Here is a 21,905-nt window from a genome sequence, read left to right as displayed (position 1 = left end):
CAGTGACGGCAATTTTATAACAATTTCATAACAAAACTTGTAATAAATATACAGTGTAGTTACACATACATGTAATTTACACATATTAGTACATATAAGCACAAATGTTATGAAAATCATTTATATATATATATATATATATATATATATATATATATATATATATATATATATATATATATATATATATATCATCATTTTTACCCAAATATAAAGATAGACTATAAAAGTAGGGGAGAATTTAACACCGTTAAAAATTGTAACATGATGATGATGATTATTATCAAACTTCACATAGTAAAATTTAACAATTCATCAAATTGAGCACATAGTGTTTAGTTTAAGCCAATCTCCTGGTTTAACATAATATAAGTATGAAAAAGCCAATGATATATCAGACCTAAACTGAACAATCTGTGGTATGGGACATTTCATCTACAGATATATAATTATATTTTAAAAGAGTGAAGTATTACAGAAAAGGATTTCAGTCATTTGCGAATTGTTGCTCAGGTGAGCAATGTGGTAATGAGCCTCTTGTAGAATTATCCTACCCATTTTCATTATATTTTTCATTAGCTTTCCTTAGAAAGGAATCTGTATCTTCATTAAATTTTGAAACCTATATATTTCCTTATTTCTACCGAATATTTGTGACAAGTTTAAACAAACTTGGTGATGGGGTTCATGATATTTACATGTAGTTGAAAGTATAAGAGTGTAAACGCGAATGGGCAGACAGATGGAAAGATACTAAGTAGGTACCGACAAAATACGATAATATCTCTTATATGATGTTTCAGCTAAAAGTTTTTTTTATCATAAAGACTTTAACTCCCAAAATGATGCTAAATGATACAGTCATAAGATTCGATACAGTCATTAGATTTGACAAATCATTGGGAATAAATACCAGTTGCAGTCGATGAAAGAACAAAATTCCACTCATAACTATAGAAATGTATTAATTTGCTTTTTAATATTGATAAATTTGAAATAAACCTCTCTGAATGGGTAACATATTAATCCTGGTACCTTTGTTAGATATTAGATGACTCATTAGCATATTGGTTGAAGATATTTGTTTAACAGTCTAATTCAAAAAGATGACATAGTTAAAGCAATCATTTCATTCCTCAGTGATTAACATTGATTGGTTTAGAAATTTAATTTCAAACACGCCGTGCATACATGTATATGTTCCAATAATCTCAAGATATGTGTCAGGAATGTTAATTTTGCAAAATAACTTGTCTTTCCTGTTGATGCCATAAACACCTCTCAATAATACAGTTACTGAATAGTGATAGACTACCATTTATAGTCAATCAAGAAATTATCTTTTGTGGCCTTGAATAATCTGGTAATAGAATTTTTAAAATAAAAATTAGACTTCACAACGAAATAAAAAAAAGTATTTTATCATGAAATATATTTATTTGAAACCGCAAGAAAAATACATACTCTCAACAATATGTAAACAAGTTATGCTGTTCACATGAAGTTGTTTAAAAATGAACATCACAACAACGGGTCGTACTGATGTAATACCTGTACACCGAATTTAATCCCATATGTGTACACAGGTGATCACAAGAACATCTACCTGAATCATTAAGGTATAAAGCAGGACGAAGTCGGTCTAATAGAACAGAGAATACCAGATTCCTATGGATACTAATTTCAAAAATATTACAAGTACATTATTATTATGTTTGCTAATTTGTTGCACAAATTTGATATTGCCAAAGTCTTATTAAACGGTTTAGGTATAGTTAGTATATAGGTCCCTGATATTGCAAGTTGAATTTTGTTTATTGAGTATTTCAATTTTTTTTACTTTTAATTCATGGAATGATTAAATCATAATAGCTTCGAATTTTTGGCATATTTATATGCACATTTATGTCAGTATGAACTTACTTTTTCTATTACAGTACTTATTGGTCTTTCATAAACTGTATAAATGAACAATTTTTTGTACATTAAAAAACATGCTACCAAATTTAGATTTTCAAATACACTCTGATGAAAATGATATTAATATCAAATTTTTAAAATATCAAAAAGGAGAAAATATATACTAACGCAAAAAAGTATTGTTTCTATGTTACTAAGTTATTATTATTACTTAAAATTAAATTTATACATATCAGTATATAAATCTATCAAAGAGTTTGCAGATTTCTAGGGGTAAAAAGTTTGTAGCTTGTCTGACGTTTCATTTTTTTTTATTACATTAAAGATAATTGATGTAGAAAAAAATTAACAGAGTTGGTAACGGTATTATGTCTGAAATCTGTTTTTCTAGGTCAGTGGGTCACATTCACTAATGAGGTTGTTTTTAATATAAGTCATGAAATGGGTATTAATGGGATGGACAATGATACAATAACTATTCTTAAATCAATTAACAGGTTCTGATTTACCTACTAGTAATTAATGCACAGTATGACGAATTAAAATAAGAAAGTTACCATAAAACTTTCAAGATGATAAAATTAAACTCATTGTAAGAGAAAAAGGTCAAAATTATTTAAGTTGATATGGTAAAAAAAATATATGCCCAATATTATTTATGTTAAGACACTTCAATATGATCGAGGGCAATAATAAATTTCTACTTTAATACACAATGACAGCAATTTCATAACAATATATTTGTAAGAAATATACAGTACATTTAAAAGATACATAATTTAAAATAATGGTACATGCACAGCACGTTATGACAATGAATATTACGATAAATAATTATATAAATATAATATTATCATTATCACTTAACAACAAAGATACATTCTAAAAGCAAGGGAGAAATTATAACCCTAAAAAATGGTAACAAAATCAAACTTAACAAAGATAAAGTAAAATTTAACAATTCGTTATCATCAACTTGAGCACATAATATATTGTTTAAAGCCAATCTCCTGGTTTAACAATTATAAGTATGAAAATCAGCTGGTTGATCAAACTTTAATAGTGAACAGTCTTGTACATTCCAGCCAGACATTTTTACCAAAAATATCTTTTAAAAGAGTGAAGTATTACACAATCACCTGCTATATAATGCCATTGACAATCAAAGGCAAAGACAACCAAGGAAGATTTATTTAAAATTCTCTATAATCTTACATAAAATAGTATCCGCGTTCCCTCAAAATTTTACACAGCATTTTCATAAATATCTATCGCTTTCTGCTGTTTCTTTTTTTAGAATCTGGATTATATTTCTTATACACGTCCTCTTCAAATACTCTTTGAAGATTTAATTTTACTGACAAGGAGAGTTTCAAACAACCTTTGGTATTTTTGTGCAAAATCATTTCTAAATTTACCAAAATATAATGAATAAAGGAATACTTTTTGAAGATTAACTTTTGCTGATAAGAAAAGTTTCAAACAGCATTTGGTATTTTTGTGCAAAATAATTTCCAAATTTACCAATTAAAGGGCATAAAAAAGATCAATTTAATCTGTGTTAAAACAATCTTGTTGCTGCGGTACATCTATGAAGTCCTACAGCCTGAGTCACAGATAATTGTGTTTTAAGAGCAAATTGTGTTTCCATCACCAGTTTGTATACCTTTGATTTTTAACAGAAAAAATAAATTATTTACACAAAATTACACAGTCTGGAACAAAGCTTTGTACCATGAAGTTTAGTAGATCTGACTTTAAGGTAAGCATTCAAACTTTATAGAAACTGAATTCCTAATTTTACGTGAGTACTTAATTTCACGATTCAACAGTTTTGCATAAAATTGCGAGAATATCAAATCGCGACCCCCAAATTTTATCACAGTTCTATTAAGTTTACACCTTTCCAAAAAATTAAAGAGACATTTTGGTAATTTCGGATATTATTCCTCGCATTTAATTAGGAATCTACAGTACTTAAATTTAATTTACCGGTAATTGATATTTATTTAATAAAGCATTATAGTTTCATGAAGGATGTAGCTGTACAAGTAAACAATTATGATTCTCATCAAAATAGTTATACTTTGCAAAGCAAGTAATTTAACATCTTCTTTTTAGTACAGATACCAAGTAATTAAGGAATAAGAGGTGCTACTTGGAGAGCAAGACGAGATGAAATAAAATATATCCTAACTTTGGTACATGTATGACTTTCAAAAAGTTGTTTAGTTTACCCTGGAATTATATTCTCCATCTCCTCACATATACAAGTGGCACAGCAAACACATGGAATTCATAAGACACATAGATCACAAACACTAGACTGTGCATTATTTCATGATTGTCACCTTTTCAATATTTTTCAAAAATACATCATTCAATAGCACTATGATAGGGACAATGTCGTTAATTCATAGGCATAAATTGAGCATAGTCTTAACTACTAAAACAATATAAAAGATTCTATTACATTTTGAACCAACATCATATCCAAACTATATTTTCTACAATACCACACCTCAAGTTTACTACAAAAATCTACAAGTAAAATTGGAACAATGCCAAACACCAAAAATATTACCTGACACAAGAACTATAATTGTAAACAATTACCAACTATACAAATCGTCACTGGAAAGTGACTGTCGAATTTATAGTGCATTTGTAGGTCAAACTTTTGACGCAGAATCATGGAACTTATGATTAAATGCTACATGTGATGTGATGGCCCATAGTAAATAAAACCAGGATGTTTCACTTAAAAGTGTGTTCACATGAACTTTTAGAAAATGATCATGCTGTAAATTCTAAATAAAAAATGAACAAAGAAAAAAAAAAGAATGTTACTGAACAAAACAATCATTGCAAATTGGTCAACTCTTGTATTATAAAAACATTTTAGTAATACATGTTCCTATATTAGGTCAAATTTCATGATTTTTTATTTCTGATCTAATTTTCAACAAAAACACACAGAGTAAGAATAATTGCTGCAGACTCAAGTGCCAATGCAATTAATGCTGGTATTTGAAACATACACCTTATTACTGAGTGTCACTGAAAGTAACTGAGGTCTTCAATTAACAAAACAACCACTGTATTACATTATTTCTCTCTAATATTGCATACATGTCCAGTATACTGTTTAAGTTCAACTGAAAGAATATTATGAAGTGATTTAGATGAAGGGAAAAAAATGTTTCATTTCTTGATGGGGTGGGGGTTCAGCAAACAGAATTAAGCCACTACCAATCACTTCCAAATGTCCTTAAGTGAAGTCAAATGTGCATCCAAATCAAGATAGAAACAACGGAGAGCTGTCATCAAGGCCACGTGTCCCTTCAGCGTAAAAGAATAGGTACCTTAAGTAAGATATCAACTCTATAAAAATAATTTGACAGCAACCTCTGGCTCTGATAATTGTAACCAAAGTGTAAATTTTATGATGAAGTAAGACATGTTGCAAATGGAATAATGCCAAATTTGTTATCAATATCAAATAGTTTAAACAATATGTGCCTCTATAAGACCTTCGTACTTCATCCTCTCCAAATAATAATAACATCTTTACTTTTTTTGATATTCTAAAGATAGTAGTCTGATAAAATGCAATTTTTATCATTAAATGTACAAGTATATTTAATTTATATTTGTACACAGTCACGTAGATAGTAATATTACATCTTTTCTCTATATTAACATGTATAATCATTTTTTTCCCCAACAGACTTGCATGTTTTATGATCAGTAACACAGAATGAAACAATATATTGTTAACCTTATCATATAATGCAGGTTTTATAACCTCTAGATGAAATTTCATAGGAAATTATATCTATGGTTAATATGAATATATGTGTAGTGATTATAGGTGCGCAGTGAAGGTTTTAAGCAAAAAATCAGTGAGCATATTATTTGCAAAATATAATTTCCATTCATCATATATATTGGTATTGGTACATTATTATGCCTGTCAAAAAAACAAATAATAAAATCACTCATTGCAAACAATCCCTAGTAATTGCATGATTCAGCCCTTAACATATCATTAACTTGATCCAATCTTAAATGTCTGAAAAACAGTGTCTAAACCAAGAGGAGGGGGGGGGGGGGGTGTTTTTATAGAAGAACATCTCACAATAATACCTTCATTTAGTCTTCTTGTCAAAAGAACAGAAAAGTGAAAAAAAATTGTACTGAGGGGAAAAAAGTTTTTGGTAAAGAGTCCAGGTATTCAAGTTAGTAAGGAGGGCAATGATGCTCTGGAGTACCATTAATGTACTGCAATTGTAAGTCATAATACAAAAGTCATACACAGGGATGTTGTTACTGTAACAGCATTTCCGGTGTAATTCAGATATTGTGAATACTTCTTCCTATACATGAAATTCAAAAGCTGCCATATTTTCATCTTGAAATAGGAATGTAACAAATACGGGTACAAAGAGTTTCTTTGTGGTCCTCAGTCCCTTATTGTGTGAAATCACTGAAGATTCAGAATTTCTAGCATGAGGGGCTCAATCTTGTTGGAATTGATCTGTAAGAGAATGCGGGCATGATCCTCCCCTAGTCCTTTTAATTCTGATATCTTCTGCAAAATGTTGGAGAAAAATAATTGGGAATGCATGAAGGATACCTCTGATTCGAGATAGTGCCTCAAGAGCTGAATAAACTGGTCTTGGATGTCAGAGATAGTTTGTCTGTTCTCAAGATTCTGTCCATCTGGATTAAACACTGTGATTGTTTGAATCAGGGCCATGATATTACTGTCATCTCGCGTCAGTTTCTTCAACCCTGCACAATACGAAGTGTGTGCATCGTGAAGATCGTTGAACCCTGTAGCGTGCTTTAAAACACTTGTCGGAATACTTCCTGTGGGGGTTTTCCATGCATCATTCTCTGCATCATAGAAGTTTACGGATCGTAACAACAACGCATTCAACACACAGGATTTAAGGCAGGCTACTTGGTTCTCTTGGCTCATGCCCCGGAATTGAGCAATTTTTTTCACAAATTTTATAAGTCTTCGCACAGCAATTTCGGAATTATTGACCAGTTCGTCTGCACTGGAGTAACTCTCCTCCTTGTTGACATGGGTTTCATTGGCGAACCCACCGAGGGTCTCCACGTACGCCACGGATAGTTCCTCCACCAGCATTTTCTCCTCTGTTTTCAGAATACGGTACATTTTGGGGTCCTTCGGCACAGTGTCAGGCGTCAGGGTGGGCAGAATCAGGGGCTGGGAATTCCCAAACGCTACTGTGGGAAAAGTTGTCTTCTCATCTCCACCACTCTGAGTGTCTGGCATCGAGCTTGTAGCTTCAATTGAAATGCTGACTGGCTCTTGTTTAATGATAATTTCACCAACTTGGGGATGCTTCTGTTTCATTTGTCTGTTCATGGCCACTTTCTGCATCCTGGCTTTCCTTTCTGTCTCATCTGCAAATGTAAATAACAGCAGGTGTTTTATAACAGGGAGTACCGGTAAACAATTATTTTTATTTCTGTGTCTCTCAGTCTCATTATCTACTTCTTGGTCAACACATTCCTCTGTCAAACCTGAATCAATTTATATGCTTCTAAGGCCTACATTTAAAGTATCAAACTAAGATAAAGCCTTGACAATTGATATATCATATCATCCCTATATGTGCATTTTAAGACTTTTACTGGAAAGAGAAGGACCAGTTTGCATAAGAACGAGTTGTATACACATCTTCAATTCTACATGTATGTGCATATGAGAAAAAAGTCTATATGCAAAAGAAGTAGGGTAGGGGAAATGTTAGCCTTCCCACCTCAAGTTGCTACATGTCTGAAACTACCGGTTTACTCTGTCCCGAGATATCCTCGATTCACCTTTTGCTTAATTACTCAATATTTATAAATACCTCTGGACTCAAATTAGGTTCATTCAGAAGTATGAAAAATTTCCAAGATTTCTCCATCAAAACGCAGCCTCTAGATTTTCAGGTTTCAATACATGGCTAATAAATGTGATGTCTACGTGGATTTTGTATTGAAGCAGGCACGGAGGATAATGTTGAAAAATTGCGTGAGGTATCAAAGTAACTTCTAAATGGAAAAAAGATGTAAAAATTCCCCATTATGAATCTCTGTAAGAAATTTGTTTTCGTTCCGAGCGATAAATGATAATTTGTCAATAAAGGTATCTTGTAATTTTCCCTTTTATCAATTTCAATTCCACTTCTTTCATGGATATGTGTAATTTTTATTAAAAATCAGCCAGATGTGCTGCATAAATATCTTGAGACAGACTATAAAGAGGTTTATTCATCTCAGGCCTGACAGAACCATATATATCAGAAATATATATTCTTGACACATTTGACTAAGAATAAGAAGTAGGCTAATTTGACCTACTTTTAATCTGACACATCTTGATGCCAACTGTTAATTGTTTTAAGGATGATGGACCCAATTCATTTCTACAATAGTGATTTTCATGAAAATTTTACATGTATTTGAGTTTCTAAAGATATATCAAAATTAATAAAAAAAAAAAAAATAATAACATAAAAATTGAACTAGATGTTTAGTAAGAACCGTTTTAAAAAAAATCATATTGCTTCTCTTTTTTAATAATGAACATAATGGGGAAAAGCATTTTTGTGAGAGAAAAAATATTTTTTTTTTTAAATTCTGCAATAGATTTTCTATCCAAATTACATGTAAAAGAAGATACATATATGATGATTTTAAAATGACATCTTGTAAAAAATGACCATGTCATTGACTTCGTTTTCAAGGGGCCGATGCCAAAGTGCGACGTGTTGTTATTTTTATTCAAATTTTTATGAACAGTACTGCGCAATCCTAAGAAACAGGTTATGTACATCATTTCAAGGTTGATTTATGAAACAAAACAAGCATTAGACTGTGCTAAATATTTTTTATGATAAATACTTCAAACCTTAAGCACATCGAGGGAGGGTTTTATTCTATTTTTAATACAAGTATCAAAGCGAATCAGAATGTAAATGATTTGTTTACTGGCTCAAACTGTTAACTAATCTCAGTAAATGGTTATAAATAACTTGAGCTATTTTAAAACTCACTACAGTACTGTGATATATATAGCAAGTTCAGCTACTACTTGAACTTTATAAAGTGTGTATTAATGACTTGGAAGAGCTATATATATTGTGTAATAAGCGATTTTTCATTGTGTTTTTAGTGACATAATATTGAGAATTTAATGTTTGTAAGTTGTAACAATCACTCCTTTTAGGTGCGCGATACATCTGAGCAAAGCAAATAAGGTCAGTCATCCTTAAATGACTATTAATCTTAGAAGACAGTTGTTCAAATAAATAAATCAAAAGATTTTTTATTTTGCCAAAAACTTCACTGTTGTCTTGGTGAAATACAGTAAAGGAAACGAAGTTCTTCAAATGACAAGGTTTGATGATTAAGATTTTTGGTTATTAAAAGAAGATACAATTATTTATCCTGCAACTACTCCTTGCATTGACCAAATAAAGGTAACCCAATAAACCAAAGCTATCTTTGGTCAATGCCTCAATAAAGCTGTCATTTGAAGAGATCATATTCTTTGTAAATGTTCTTATTGTTCCCTGAGTTTGTTTAGAGGAACCACTGACACTTTCCATTTTGCGTTAAGATTAAATCAATAATGTTCTTGTTGGACATCATCTGCCTGAAACCTTACAATAGTAAATGTATACTAGACAAAGGTTTGAGATCAATCAACACATACAATGTGTCTGATGCTTGGTATGGAAATGTTAAATCAGAATACCGGTACGTAATTAATAGGTTTGAGACAAATCAGAACAAGTGACCTTTTTATACCACACCTTTACCATAATAATTCAAACCATCTTCAATTCAGTGAACTTTTTTTACCTTTTAAATTGCCATAATCATTCATATAGCCTTCAATCAGTGACCTATTTATACCTTTGCCATAATGATGTAAATTGCCTTCGATTCAGAGGGGCTTATTTATTTGCAGGTAGGATTAAAGAGCAAAAGTTCCAAATTTCTACAAGATTTCAAAATGAAAGTAAATAACAATCCCCTATCATCTCTCAATAAAATATATGTCTTTACATCATGGCCACAAAACATATTTGCTTGCAAAACAACAATTGAACAGCCTACCCAATATCATTTCTTTCTTCATTCCAACTTCAAAACATCTGCGCAGACGACAGTGAGGACAAAAGCGGCGTGTGCGAACATCAATCAGGCAGTCGTTTTGAAAAAGGCATTTTGGTTGCTGAAAAAAAATGCACATTTTTTTTAATGTGGAAATATCTATAGTTCAAATTGTAAACAAACTTTCTCCATGTAAATTTTATTCTCAACTTTTAAAAAAACATCAAATTTGGAAAAAATATGTTACCCCTGGTATTTCAAATCTGAGCAATCTTTTTATTTTGCACTTTATAACATACAAATGTTAATGTTGTTGCAGAATTTCGTTGAAGAAAAGAAGAATTTAACATCTTATATTTATAATCACTGAGACTAAAAATATATATTTATATATATATTAGCATATTTGGAGATCATGTTGTACATGTAGAAAAAAATTTCTTAATTTTGTATAACAAAAACATGAAGTTCAATGAAAAAAAACAGATCTCAAAATGATAGAAAAACATAGGTAATCACAGATTACAAAGCTCACCGAGATGAGACATCACCCTTATGGGACTTCACCTTTATGAGACCACCTTTATCATATTAAATGAAAATCATGAATACTTTATGATCTTGGATATTCATGGATTCTGTTTTTACACAATATCGTATATCATCTTTTAAAAAAATTGTATGATAATCATATGTTAATCAATACAATAATATAAAATTAAATTTTGCATCCTATCATATCTACAACATATATCATAAAATACAATAAAATAGCATAATAAACAATGATGAGATATAATATTGTAACGTATGATATGACATTGTATTGTGTTATATGTTATTGTATTTGATCACATAATACAATATCATAATATGTAAAACAATATAGTATTATATTACAATATCATATTACATCATAACAAAACATATGATATTATATTGTATAATATAGTATGATATTGTATGATACTGTATCATTTTTGATACATAATATGATATTGTATCATATGATACAATATTATGTGATAAAGTAAAATATTATATAACACAATATTATATTATACATATTGTATCATATGATACAATAATATATTTTACAATATCATACAATACAATTTTATGTGATGTGATAATATATCATATTATAAACCAATATCATATTATACAATATCGTATGATACGATATTATATAAAATTACAGTATCATATTATACAATTTCATGTATTATAATTCTATACTACAGAAACCAATATCATATTATACAAAATATCGTATGATACAATATTATAGAATATACAATATTGTATCATAGGATACAATATTATATTTTGCAATATCGTATAGTATCATGTGATAAAATAATAAATAAATAATTCAATATAATATTATACAATATTGTATCATAATATACAATACAATACATAACGATATCATGATACAATATCATAACATAAAATATCAAAAAAATTGATACAATATCATATCGTATCATATAACTTTTAACAATATTTTATATGATATTATATTGTATCATATTAAACAATATTGTTTCATACCATACAATACTATATCATAGGAATCATGTTGTTTCATTTATCAACAAACACATCTATCTATCGAGCAGGTTTGAGTGAGGAGATTTCTTTAGCATCCTTGATAATGGAGATCAGGCTCTGCATCTGAAGCAACCTCTGCGTTTCATTTATAATATAGTTAAATCAACTATGCAAGCTATCATCTATAAAAATGTGACCTGTTCCAAAAAAACTAAACCTCATCCAGCATCCGAAACCTATGGCTCAGATTCAGCATTCAAGCCTGTAAGGTGCATCAGTATACATAAGACGCATCTCCATGCAAGTTTGGTGAAGTTCAGACCAGTAATAACTAAGATATCATCATCAGAGGGCACTAGCAATTAAAACCTTAACCTGCTCCAGCATCCGCAACCTTTGGCTCAGATTCAACATCCATGCCTGTCAGGTGCATCTGTATCATAAGACACACCATCCATTCAAGTTTGGTGAAGTGAGGACCTGTAATAACTAAGATATATTTTTTAGCATCCTTGATAATGGAAATCAACCTCTGCATCCGAAGCTTCCTCTGTGATTCATTCATATTACAGTTTAATCAACTATGCAAGTTTGAAATAGTACTGTTATCTATTAAACATGTGACCTGTTCCAAAAAACTTAACCATATCCAGCATCTGAAACCTATGGCTCAGACTCAGCATTCAAGCCTGTCAGGTGCATCAGTATCATAAGACGCATCATCCATGGAAGTCTGGTGAAGTTAGGACAAGTAATAACTAAGATATAATCATCAGCAGGCACCTGTTTCAAAAACTTTAACCAGCTCTAAAAACCTTAACCTCCTCCAGCATCCGATACCTATGGCTAAGATTCAGCATTCAAGCCTGTCTGGTGCATCAGTATCATAAGACACACCATCCATGGAAGTCTGGTGAAGGTAGTACAAGTTGTACTTAAGATATAATCATCAGCAGGCACCTGTTTCAAAAACTTTAACCAGCTCTAAAAACCTTAACCTCCTTTAGCATCTGTAGCCTATAGCTCAGATTCAGCACCCAAGCCTGTCTGGTGCATCAGTATCATAAGACACACCATCAATGCAAGTTTGGTGAAGTACGAACCTGCAGTAACTTAGATATTGCTATCAAAGGGCACCTGCAACAAAAACTTCAACCTGCTCCAAAAACCTTAACCTCCTCCAGCATCCAAAACCTATAGCTCAGATTCAGCACTCAAGCCTGTTTGGTGCATTAGTATCATAAGACATGCAAGTTTGGTGAAGTACGGACCTGCAGTAACTTAGATATTGCTATCAAAGGGCACCTGCAACAAAAACTTTAACCTGGTCCAACAACCTTAACCTCCTCCAGCATCTGAAATTTAGGACTCAGATTCAGCATCCAAGTCTTTCAAGTCCATAAGTAGGTCCAGATGCATCATCCATGCAAGTTTGGTGAAGATAGGACAAGTAATAGCTTAGATACAGGACCTGCAACAAAAACTTTAACCAGGTCCGGACGCCGACGCCGACGCCGAGGGTATAGCATAAGCTCCCCCTGACTTCGTCTCGGTGAGCTAAAAATCAGAATAACATGGGCTTACATTTTGAATTAACTTGTAATCAATTTAAAACATTATTTAACATAGTTACCCAGTGGATTAGTAAACAAAAGAGAAGTTAAGCATTTGAACGTGTACCAGTATGTACCGGTATATAAACTAGGGGAATCCCCTAATTTAAAGTGTATTACGTCATGTGATTTCTGTATGTACCCCATAATTCTACAAGTTGTACAAAACACATAAAATCAAAAGTACATGGAGGTGAAACCTTTTAAAATAGAAATGCAGACTTTGTGTATACCAAACATTGTTTTATGTAAAGCAGACAATAAGTTGAAGATGACTGTGCTTTTGTTTTCATCAAATTCATAGAGTTATTTCATAAACAGTGAGAGTAAACTAAACATGTTGAAAATATTAATCTTATTATTTTACATGTTCACTTTAATGTAAAGTTTATTTAATATAAGCCAAGTTTTGGTACATGTATGTGTAAACATACATGTGTACATGTACCATAGCAGCGGTAAATTTCTTTTGATCTTAACTGTGGGTATCGGTACATAAACACTGATACCCAGTAGGGTAGACAAACAAATCTAGTGCGTGTTTCGCCTCTCAGACTGTATGGGTAAACAAAACTAATTCACACCCAGCATTTAACAATAAAAAATACTCAACACTTTGACTCTTTCAAAGGTTGAAATAAACTTCACAGTTATTACACGTCTTTTTATACACACTTTGAATTTTCAGTTCCATCAAAAATTTTGGCCTTTTTGCTGACCGTTTCATTTGGCTCCAATGCATTGGAAATATCACGCAGCATCTCTTCACTCGGACGCTTATATTTACAGACACTCTCGACGGATCTATGTCCTGTTCGTTCTATGATTTCCTGTTCTGGCACCCGGCTTGGTAAAGAGCAGTTGCACAGGTGCGCTTACCCGAATTATAAGAGAAGAATCCTGGAATTCTGGCTTTGTCGCACATATTTTTCATGATTTTAGATAATTTGTTGACCCCAATAGGTTGTACACTGAAACGGACTTCATTGTTTTCTCCGTTTGTCAGTGGTCGCCGGTACAGTTGGTTATTTTTGGAGTTAACCACCACCAGATTGAGGTATTCCTTGTAGGTATTGTAGACTTTTTCGCCCTGGAAATGATGCTTTATAGATTTTGCGCTCACGTGTCTTTGATACAATCCACCTGTAAAAATAGCAATAACCTTACTTGCTCAAATATATATTTTTTTCTAAAACAAATTTTTTTGGCAATATCATCTTTGTCATTACATGTATTATAATTTCCATATAAGCTTTATCAACCATTGTAGACTAGTAAAAACAAACCAACTGATAGATATGCAGATGAACAATTATTTTGTGTCAGAATATTTACAAAACCATTACACAGCTTTAATATATGTATGAGTTTTTAATTATTAGTAAATTAAATTTACCTTTGTAGGTCTTGTTTGCCCTTCCTGTAAAATTTATAAATTTGTCCTTCTGGTCTTGACCCAGCTCAAACTGGTCTACGGATAATGTTTTGTGTTCATCAACAGCTTTTAAACCAAAGAGCTTGCAATTGTAGAAAAATAGAGCGTTTAGGATTGATTCTCCTGTACTGTTACCGAGGAGACATTTCTCCCAAAGAATATTCTCTGCCTCTTCAATAATTGGCTCGGCCTGCCTTGTAGACGTCTCCACGTCAGTGCTCTTAGAGTCTCAATCTACATCTCTATATGCTCACTTGCTTGCGAAAGAGTAATATGGTCAATTGTGGTGTACGATTGCCCACCAAATCAAACAAGAGGCCCATGGGCCACATCGCTCACCTGAGGAACAATAGGTATGATAAAGTCAGCTTAATGGAGTCATAATACAAACAATCTGGACAATGTACAATAATACATGTAGATCCCGTATAAATAAAATCCATTTTTCCCCCTCGGAACTCGGATAGCCCTGATTGCTGCCAATATTTACAAGAGCAGACTTTAATCACCGCTCCTGCACATATATAGGGACTCAACATTACGCAGGCAGGGATAACCGCACACCTACGCAACTCAACAGGTACCAATGTTAACGCAAGCAGAGATAACGCAAGCAGGGATGACCGCACACTTGCGCCAACAACTCAACCTTACGCAGGGAGTGCCACACACTTGCGCTAGAGAGGCCAGAACACCAGCAGGGATGACCATACACTACTGCTCCGCCGCAACCACCACCAATACAAGCAGGTATGACCACACACTTGTATTAATGCAATACAAGGCAGGCATGACCACACACTCTGTATCGTAGGTTAGAAAAACACGAAGATTAGATAGAGCATGGATGTCCACACCCTCAATCTCTCCATACCTGTTCAAGTGTAACCCCAAACAGTCACTTGTTGCAATGCAATAGACACTGTCCCTATATATGTGCAGGCCTAAAATAATTCATAGTATCTAAAAATTGGAAATCAAAAATAAGCAAACTAATCTGGCCTAACCCAAAACTACTTATGCAGAACAACTTATATACATTGAATATTTATTATTGTATAAAAATAATCATCACAATAATTGGTTAACAGTGGATGCATTAATTAAAATAATCAAGAATCAATCAATCAAGGGCAATAAATCAAAACAGTAATACAAAAAGATTCTAATGAAAAAATAGCTGCCTGCTTCAATTTTATAGTCATATATCACATGTTGAGTATTGCAGTTCTCAAAAAGATCCTTTACAATTGTTTATATATGGAATATTTAGCTATGTACATCAAACTCTGAACCTTCTTGTGAGGCCGAAGAATTGTCCTGAAGCCAAAGTCTTAACAATTATACAGAATCATCTTGCTGATTAGTTTCTGAGAAGAAGATTTTTAAAGATTTACTCTATATATATTCCTATGTGGCCTCACCCTACCCCCAGGGGTCATGATTTTCACAACTTTGAATCTACACTACCTGAGGATGCTTCCACACAAGTTTAAGCTTTCCTGGCTTTCTGGTTCTTGAGAAGAAGATTTTTGAAAATTTCTCGAAATTTTTCATTAATTTCTAATTATCTCCCCTTGAAAACGGGTGTGGCCCTTAATTTTCACAACTTTGAATCCCCTTTGCCTAAGGATGATTTGTGCCAAGTTTCGTTGAAATTGGCCTAGTAGTTCTTGAGAAGATGTTGAAAATGTGAAAAGTTTACGGACAGACAGACGGACGGACGGACGGACGACAGACAAAATGTGATCAGAAAAGCTCACTTGAGCTTTCAGCTCAGGTGAGCTAAAAACCCCTCGCATGATTGTGTCTACTTCCATTTCTAGTCCACTTCTAAGTGGGAAATGAAGGGCCAAAATTTCTCTTTGCGCATGCTATATGATTTTTGGTTGCTCTGATACATGTGACTTACACAATTGGTTTTAATTGGTTATGTTCAGAAGGAAGAAGGCGGGTCAAAAATGTCACTCGGATGCTACACCCTTGAGACATTTTTGATCCACCTTCGTCCTCCTGTACATAACCAATTAAAACCTCTTGTATAACTACTACTTGTAGCTCCATATGTACCTGTAGACATACACGTTCAAATGCTTAACCTCTGTTTTATTACAATCAATTCTAACTTACATCTGATTTCAGAGCATTCCTCCGGAAGAATGCTTTACACGATTCACAAGTAATGGCATTAAAGTTGTAGCCAAGCGCCTTATCCCCACAGACCAGACATATCTTATCCTCCTTGCTGCGCTTGAATTTCTTCGATGCCACCGTATCACTGCTGCTGGAATTGGAGTCCTCATTTTGGCCGGAATACGAGCTCACCTCGTTCCTAGACTGAGAAAATTCAGAGGACTCTGAGCCCGACCCCTGAAGAAAGCTGCTATCAATGGTACTGCACATCTCCATTTCATGTCCACTCTCACTGGATGAAGGCTACAAATGATGGCAAAAATCAGGGACTATTTATAAGTAAAGATACAAACACATACAGGTAAGTTTTTTACAGGTAGGTTTTTCCCATAATTACCGTAACCTCATTTCGAAACAGAGAAAACTCAATTATCACATCTATAACCTCTACTCTACATCTGTGTTTATCAACGTTAATTACCTTACTTTCTTATACTCATTTCTATTGGGAACTTAAACACTTGTTTTTCACATGTCATTATGTTGGTCTGTTTATCAAATGTCATAGCATGCTTGATTTTTCCCTTAATTATAAACAAAAAGTCAAAGCCATCACACTCTTCATACAAAAAAATTAATATTACATTTATTTTGCAACAGCAAAATGAAAATGATTTTTCACCAAAGGATTACAAGATTAAACATGTACCACTGATTTTAAATCCAGATGAGTGCACTGAGGAATTCTTATTGCAAACACCACAGATATTAATGTTCCTTTAGATTTCAATAAGACTACCGGTAATAAATTTCTACATTTCCATTCCTTATGGAATACAATGTCTTTCTTTTTCTTCTTTTAAATCATTGAAAATACACAAGCTTACAGAAATTCATCACAGTACAGAGAACCTGGCCTCTTGCAGAGCTGTATAGCTTTATTTAGGAATAATTTGTGATAACAAATAGAGTCGGTTACCTTGGAAACAAGTCTTGTCACCTGATTATGTTTCAGATACTATTACAAAACCTAAATGCATGTATAGATAGAGTGTAGAGAATTGTGAAAAAATAATTACCGTTTCACTGATAAAAACTGGACTGTTAATATTCTACATCAAATATAAAATCTAGATTTACCATGTTTGCTAACAAATTAATAAAAGAAATCAGAATTATCCCCCTCCCCCCCCCCCATCCACCCCCCCCCCCCTCTCAAAAAAATTGTATATGATAAATAATTTGTACTAAGTAATATATCAAATTAAACAAGAGGCCCATGGGCCAAATCCCTCACCTGAATAACAGTTCCTAGTAACATTCTTTTTCTTAGCATATACTATTTTGAATCTTTGAACCCCTCTCTGGGGCCCCAGTATTGGTCCAGGGTTTATGGTTGGCACTAACAATTTCGAATCTATACTTTTAGAGGATCTTAGCATAGTAATCTCACAAACTGTAACATTGTAGTTCTTGAGAAGAAAATTTTGTATCTTTCTATGTTAGACTTTGAACCACTATTGGGGCCCCTGTATTAGTCCGGTGGTCACAGCTTTATTAATCTAGAATCTACACCTTTTGAGAATCCTTGCATAGTAATCTCACAAACTGAAGCATTGTAGAAGAAGATTTTTAAACATTTCCCCACTATATTTCTGTTTGAACCCCTTCTGGGGTCACAGCTTTTATAATTCAGAATCAACACTATTTGAGAATTCTTATGTAGTAATCTGACAAATCTAAGCATTGTAGTTCCGATAAAGAAGATATTTAAACATTTTCCCAATTATATACTTCTATATTAAACTTTGAACCACTCTTGGGGCCCCAGTATTACTGGTAGTCTGGGGTCACCATTTTAAAAATATTGAATCTACATCCAAGAATACATGCATAGTAATCTCACAAATTGAACCATTGTAGTTCTCAAAAAGAAGATTTTTAAACATTTTCCTTATATAGTTCTTTGTTAAACTTTGAACCTCTGTTGGGGCCCCAGTACTAGTCTTGGGGTCAAGGCTTTAACAATTTAAAATCTACAATAATTGAAGACCATTGCATAGTTATCTAGCAAATTGTAACATTGTAGTACTTGAGAAAAAGATTTTTAAACATTTTTTCAGTACATTTCTATGCTAAACTTTGAACACTGACTGAGCCCCAGTTTTAATATGGGGATCATTATTTTTACAATATAGAGTCTTCACTATATACACAAGCTTTTGATTAAATACTGGCATTTTTGATGCAGTGGTTCTTGAGAAGAAGATTTTAAAAACATTTTTCCTATATATTTCAATGCTAAACTTTGAACCTCACCTATGGCCTTTAGTTTTGATCCGGGGATCACCATTTTTTCAACTTAGAATCTCCACTATTTAGTCAGGCTTTTGTATAAATATTGGCATTTGTGGTGCACTGGTTTTTTTGAGAAGATACTTTTTACAATTCAGTATCTTTACAATACATACCGGTAGAAGCTTTTGTGAAAATATTGGCATTTCTTGTGGAGTGGTTCTTGAAAAGAAGATTTTTTAGCATTTTTCCTATATGCAATTATCTCCCTTTTAAAAAAGGTTAAGCCCCTTTTTTTACAATTTAGAATCACCTACCCTTAAAAATGCTTTGTACTAAGTTTGGTTAAATTTGGCCAAGTGGTTTTAGAGAAGAAGTAAAAAATGTGAAAAGCTTACTGACAGACAAACAGACGACTGACAAGAGGTAATCAGAAAAGCTCACTTGTACCTTCGGTTCAGGTGAGCTAAAGAAGCCCAATATATTTTTATAAAGGGTACAGTTGCTTTTAAATTTAGAAAAATCATCGCAAATTTGGAAAAAACGGATTCAATGATTCATTGTTAAATCATGAAGTAAATAAATTTAATGATCTAACTTCATGTATAATAAATTGTACGGTATTATTTTTTAAATTTTTCAGCCTTTTTTTTTTGGGGGGGGGGGGGGGGGGGGTTCCAAAAACATAGCAACAGAAAAGTGATGATTAATTTGGGGGAGGGGGGGGACTTGTAATGTTTGCAGGGCTGTAATTCAGACCTAAATTGGCTGTAGAAAAATCACTGAAAGCCACTCTAAGTAGATTACAATCCATTGTATGATAGAGGGCTGCTGATATGCTATGGGATCTCATCATTTTTGTTCCCAAGTTGGAGTCTTGTAACTTAATACCAATATGTACTTGTGCTGGGTGTCAAGCTACTGTAATTTTCAACCCTTTAACCGATACCCCATTCCCAAATCATCTCAAATTTCAATTATTCCTTTAGGTGGTATGGAACACTGGTTAATCAAATGTTAATAAAAGTACATTATAATCAAAAAACTTTTAAAAGCTAGAATTTTTAAATTTTTAAATATTATACCAAAAATGTTTAAAAATTTTTGGAAAGGTAAATTTAAGAAAAGCTTGAGTGGGATTTAAACTCATGAGTTACAGATTGGTAGTAATTGCTGTAACCCACTGTGCTTTGCTATTAGGTAACAATTTTTGGAGAAAACATTTATAAAATTATACTTTATTTTATTGTAACAGTTTTAATTTTCGAACGAAGTACGTCACAATATGGAGGTGTCCCAATCCACCTAAAAGTGTGTTGATAGGCAAACTGGATGTGCTATGCCTGTCCATTTTTCCAAAAAGAGTAAAGCATCAGCAAATTACATTACTTGACTGTACTGTAGTATGCAAGTAAAACACCATCAATTAAACAATGAAACTGTAGAAAAGCATTCGTTTAATTATAAAAATGGACTAAAACATGGGTTAACTAGGCTAATGGAGCTTGAGAATCAAATACCTAGCCCTGTACACTAAACTAGGATTCCTTGTATCGCGTGACCATATTAATAGTCTATTACTTGTATTGTTGAAAGTCAAAATTGGAATATCAGGTCCAGTACAATCACTAGATTTAGCTACATGGCTTGAATTACCTACCTAGCTTTATTTATCTACTTGAAGTACATTTATTTAGCTAGAAAAAATCATACATTTTTCTTAAATGGGCATTTGTACTGAAAGTTGCACTTTGGTGCAGAAATAATTTTGAATTTGAACTGATCTGAAAACAATTCATGAAGAAATCACTCTTAAAAATGTTGCTCTTATACAGTCAAAGTTCTAAAAGTTTTGGTGCTATATATAACTGTTTATGTGTTACCAAACACCTATTTCTTATAGTCTGTCCCAAGATATTTATGCAGGACATTTGGCTGATTTTTAATGAAAATATAAATACATGTACCTGTGAAAAAAGTGCAATTGAAATCAATAAATGGGAAAAATTCCAAGATACCTTCAGTGACGGAGATTTATAATGGGGATTGTTTACATCTTTTCTCTATTTGTAAGTCACTTGGAATAACTCACGCAATTTTTCAACTTAACATCCGGGCTTGCTCAGTACAAAATCCCAGTAGACATCACATTTTTTAACCGTGTATTGAAACCTGATAAGCTAACAGCGGCGTTTCAACTAAGAAATCTTGGAAATTTTTCATACTTTTGAATCGAGGATATTTTGGGACAGAGTATAAATGGAATAACAAAGAAGAACAGTTTTGGTTAACATAATAATTGATTGGTAATAATTCAATTCAATGTGAAGTAAACACACTTATCCATGCCTCATCGCACACAAGGTGTCATACAATTACTCAAACAATAGAATTGCATGTATCGCTTGAAACTGCTCAAAAGCAGTGATGTTTTATAATTATTTTTGCACTGGGTTGCTTTTATAAAACTTCACAGTACAATAAAGGTTGACAGTTCTTTGCGACTTTTTGTCTGTTTTACATGAAAACCAAAATTGCATAAAGGTAGCTAAATAAACCTATTTCGGGTAGGTAAATAAAGCTATACAGGTAAATCAAGCTACCTAGCTAAATATAGTGACTGTACTGGAGCTGAATGTAACTGCAAAATTTAGGAATGTACAATCGTGACGTCGAAATAAAATGAAACAAAGCTTTTTCTTAATAATCCATACATACAACATAAAATACTTATTATTGATAGTCCTGTCTTTAAAAATAAATAAACATATTCTGAGATATTTGACGAAAACTGCTAATAATCT

General features: G+C 32.6%; 1 protein-coding gene across 2 annotated transcripts in view; it reads right to left on the bottom strand.

The window, feature by feature from the left end:
- Positions 1-1,417: 1,417 nt before the first annotated feature.
- LOC128180405 (nuclear hormone receptor HR96-like) overlaps positions 1,418-21,905 on the bottom strand; it is a 28,126-nt gene continuing 7,638 nt past the window's right edge. For both annotated transcript variants that reach the window (XM_052848503.1, XM_052848502.1), the window contains exons 2-4: positions 16,804-17,109; positions 10,072-10,189; positions 1,418-7,362 (exon numbers count right to left, since the gene is read on the bottom strand). In XM_052848503.1, coding sequence (XP_052704463.1) covers positions 6,407-7,362; positions 10,072-10,189; positions 16,804-17,082 — 1,353 coding nt within the window. In that variant the 5' untranslated portion in view covers positions 17,083-17,109 and the 3' untranslated portion in view covers positions 1,418-6,406. The remainder of the gene's footprint in view (positions 7,363-10,071; positions 10,190-16,803; positions 17,110-21,905) is intronic.

Source organism: Crassostrea angulata, chromosome 4 (genome assembly GCF_025612915.1).
Source record: "Crassostrea angulata isolate pt1a10 chromosome 4, ASM2561291v2, whole genome shotgun sequence".
Taxonomy (NCBI): domain Eukaryota; kingdom Metazoa; phylum Mollusca; class Bivalvia; order Ostreida; family Ostreidae; genus Magallana; species Magallana angulata.
The sequence above is the reverse complement of the archived record's forward strand: the minus strand, read 5'-3'. Positions and strand labels throughout refer to the sequence as shown.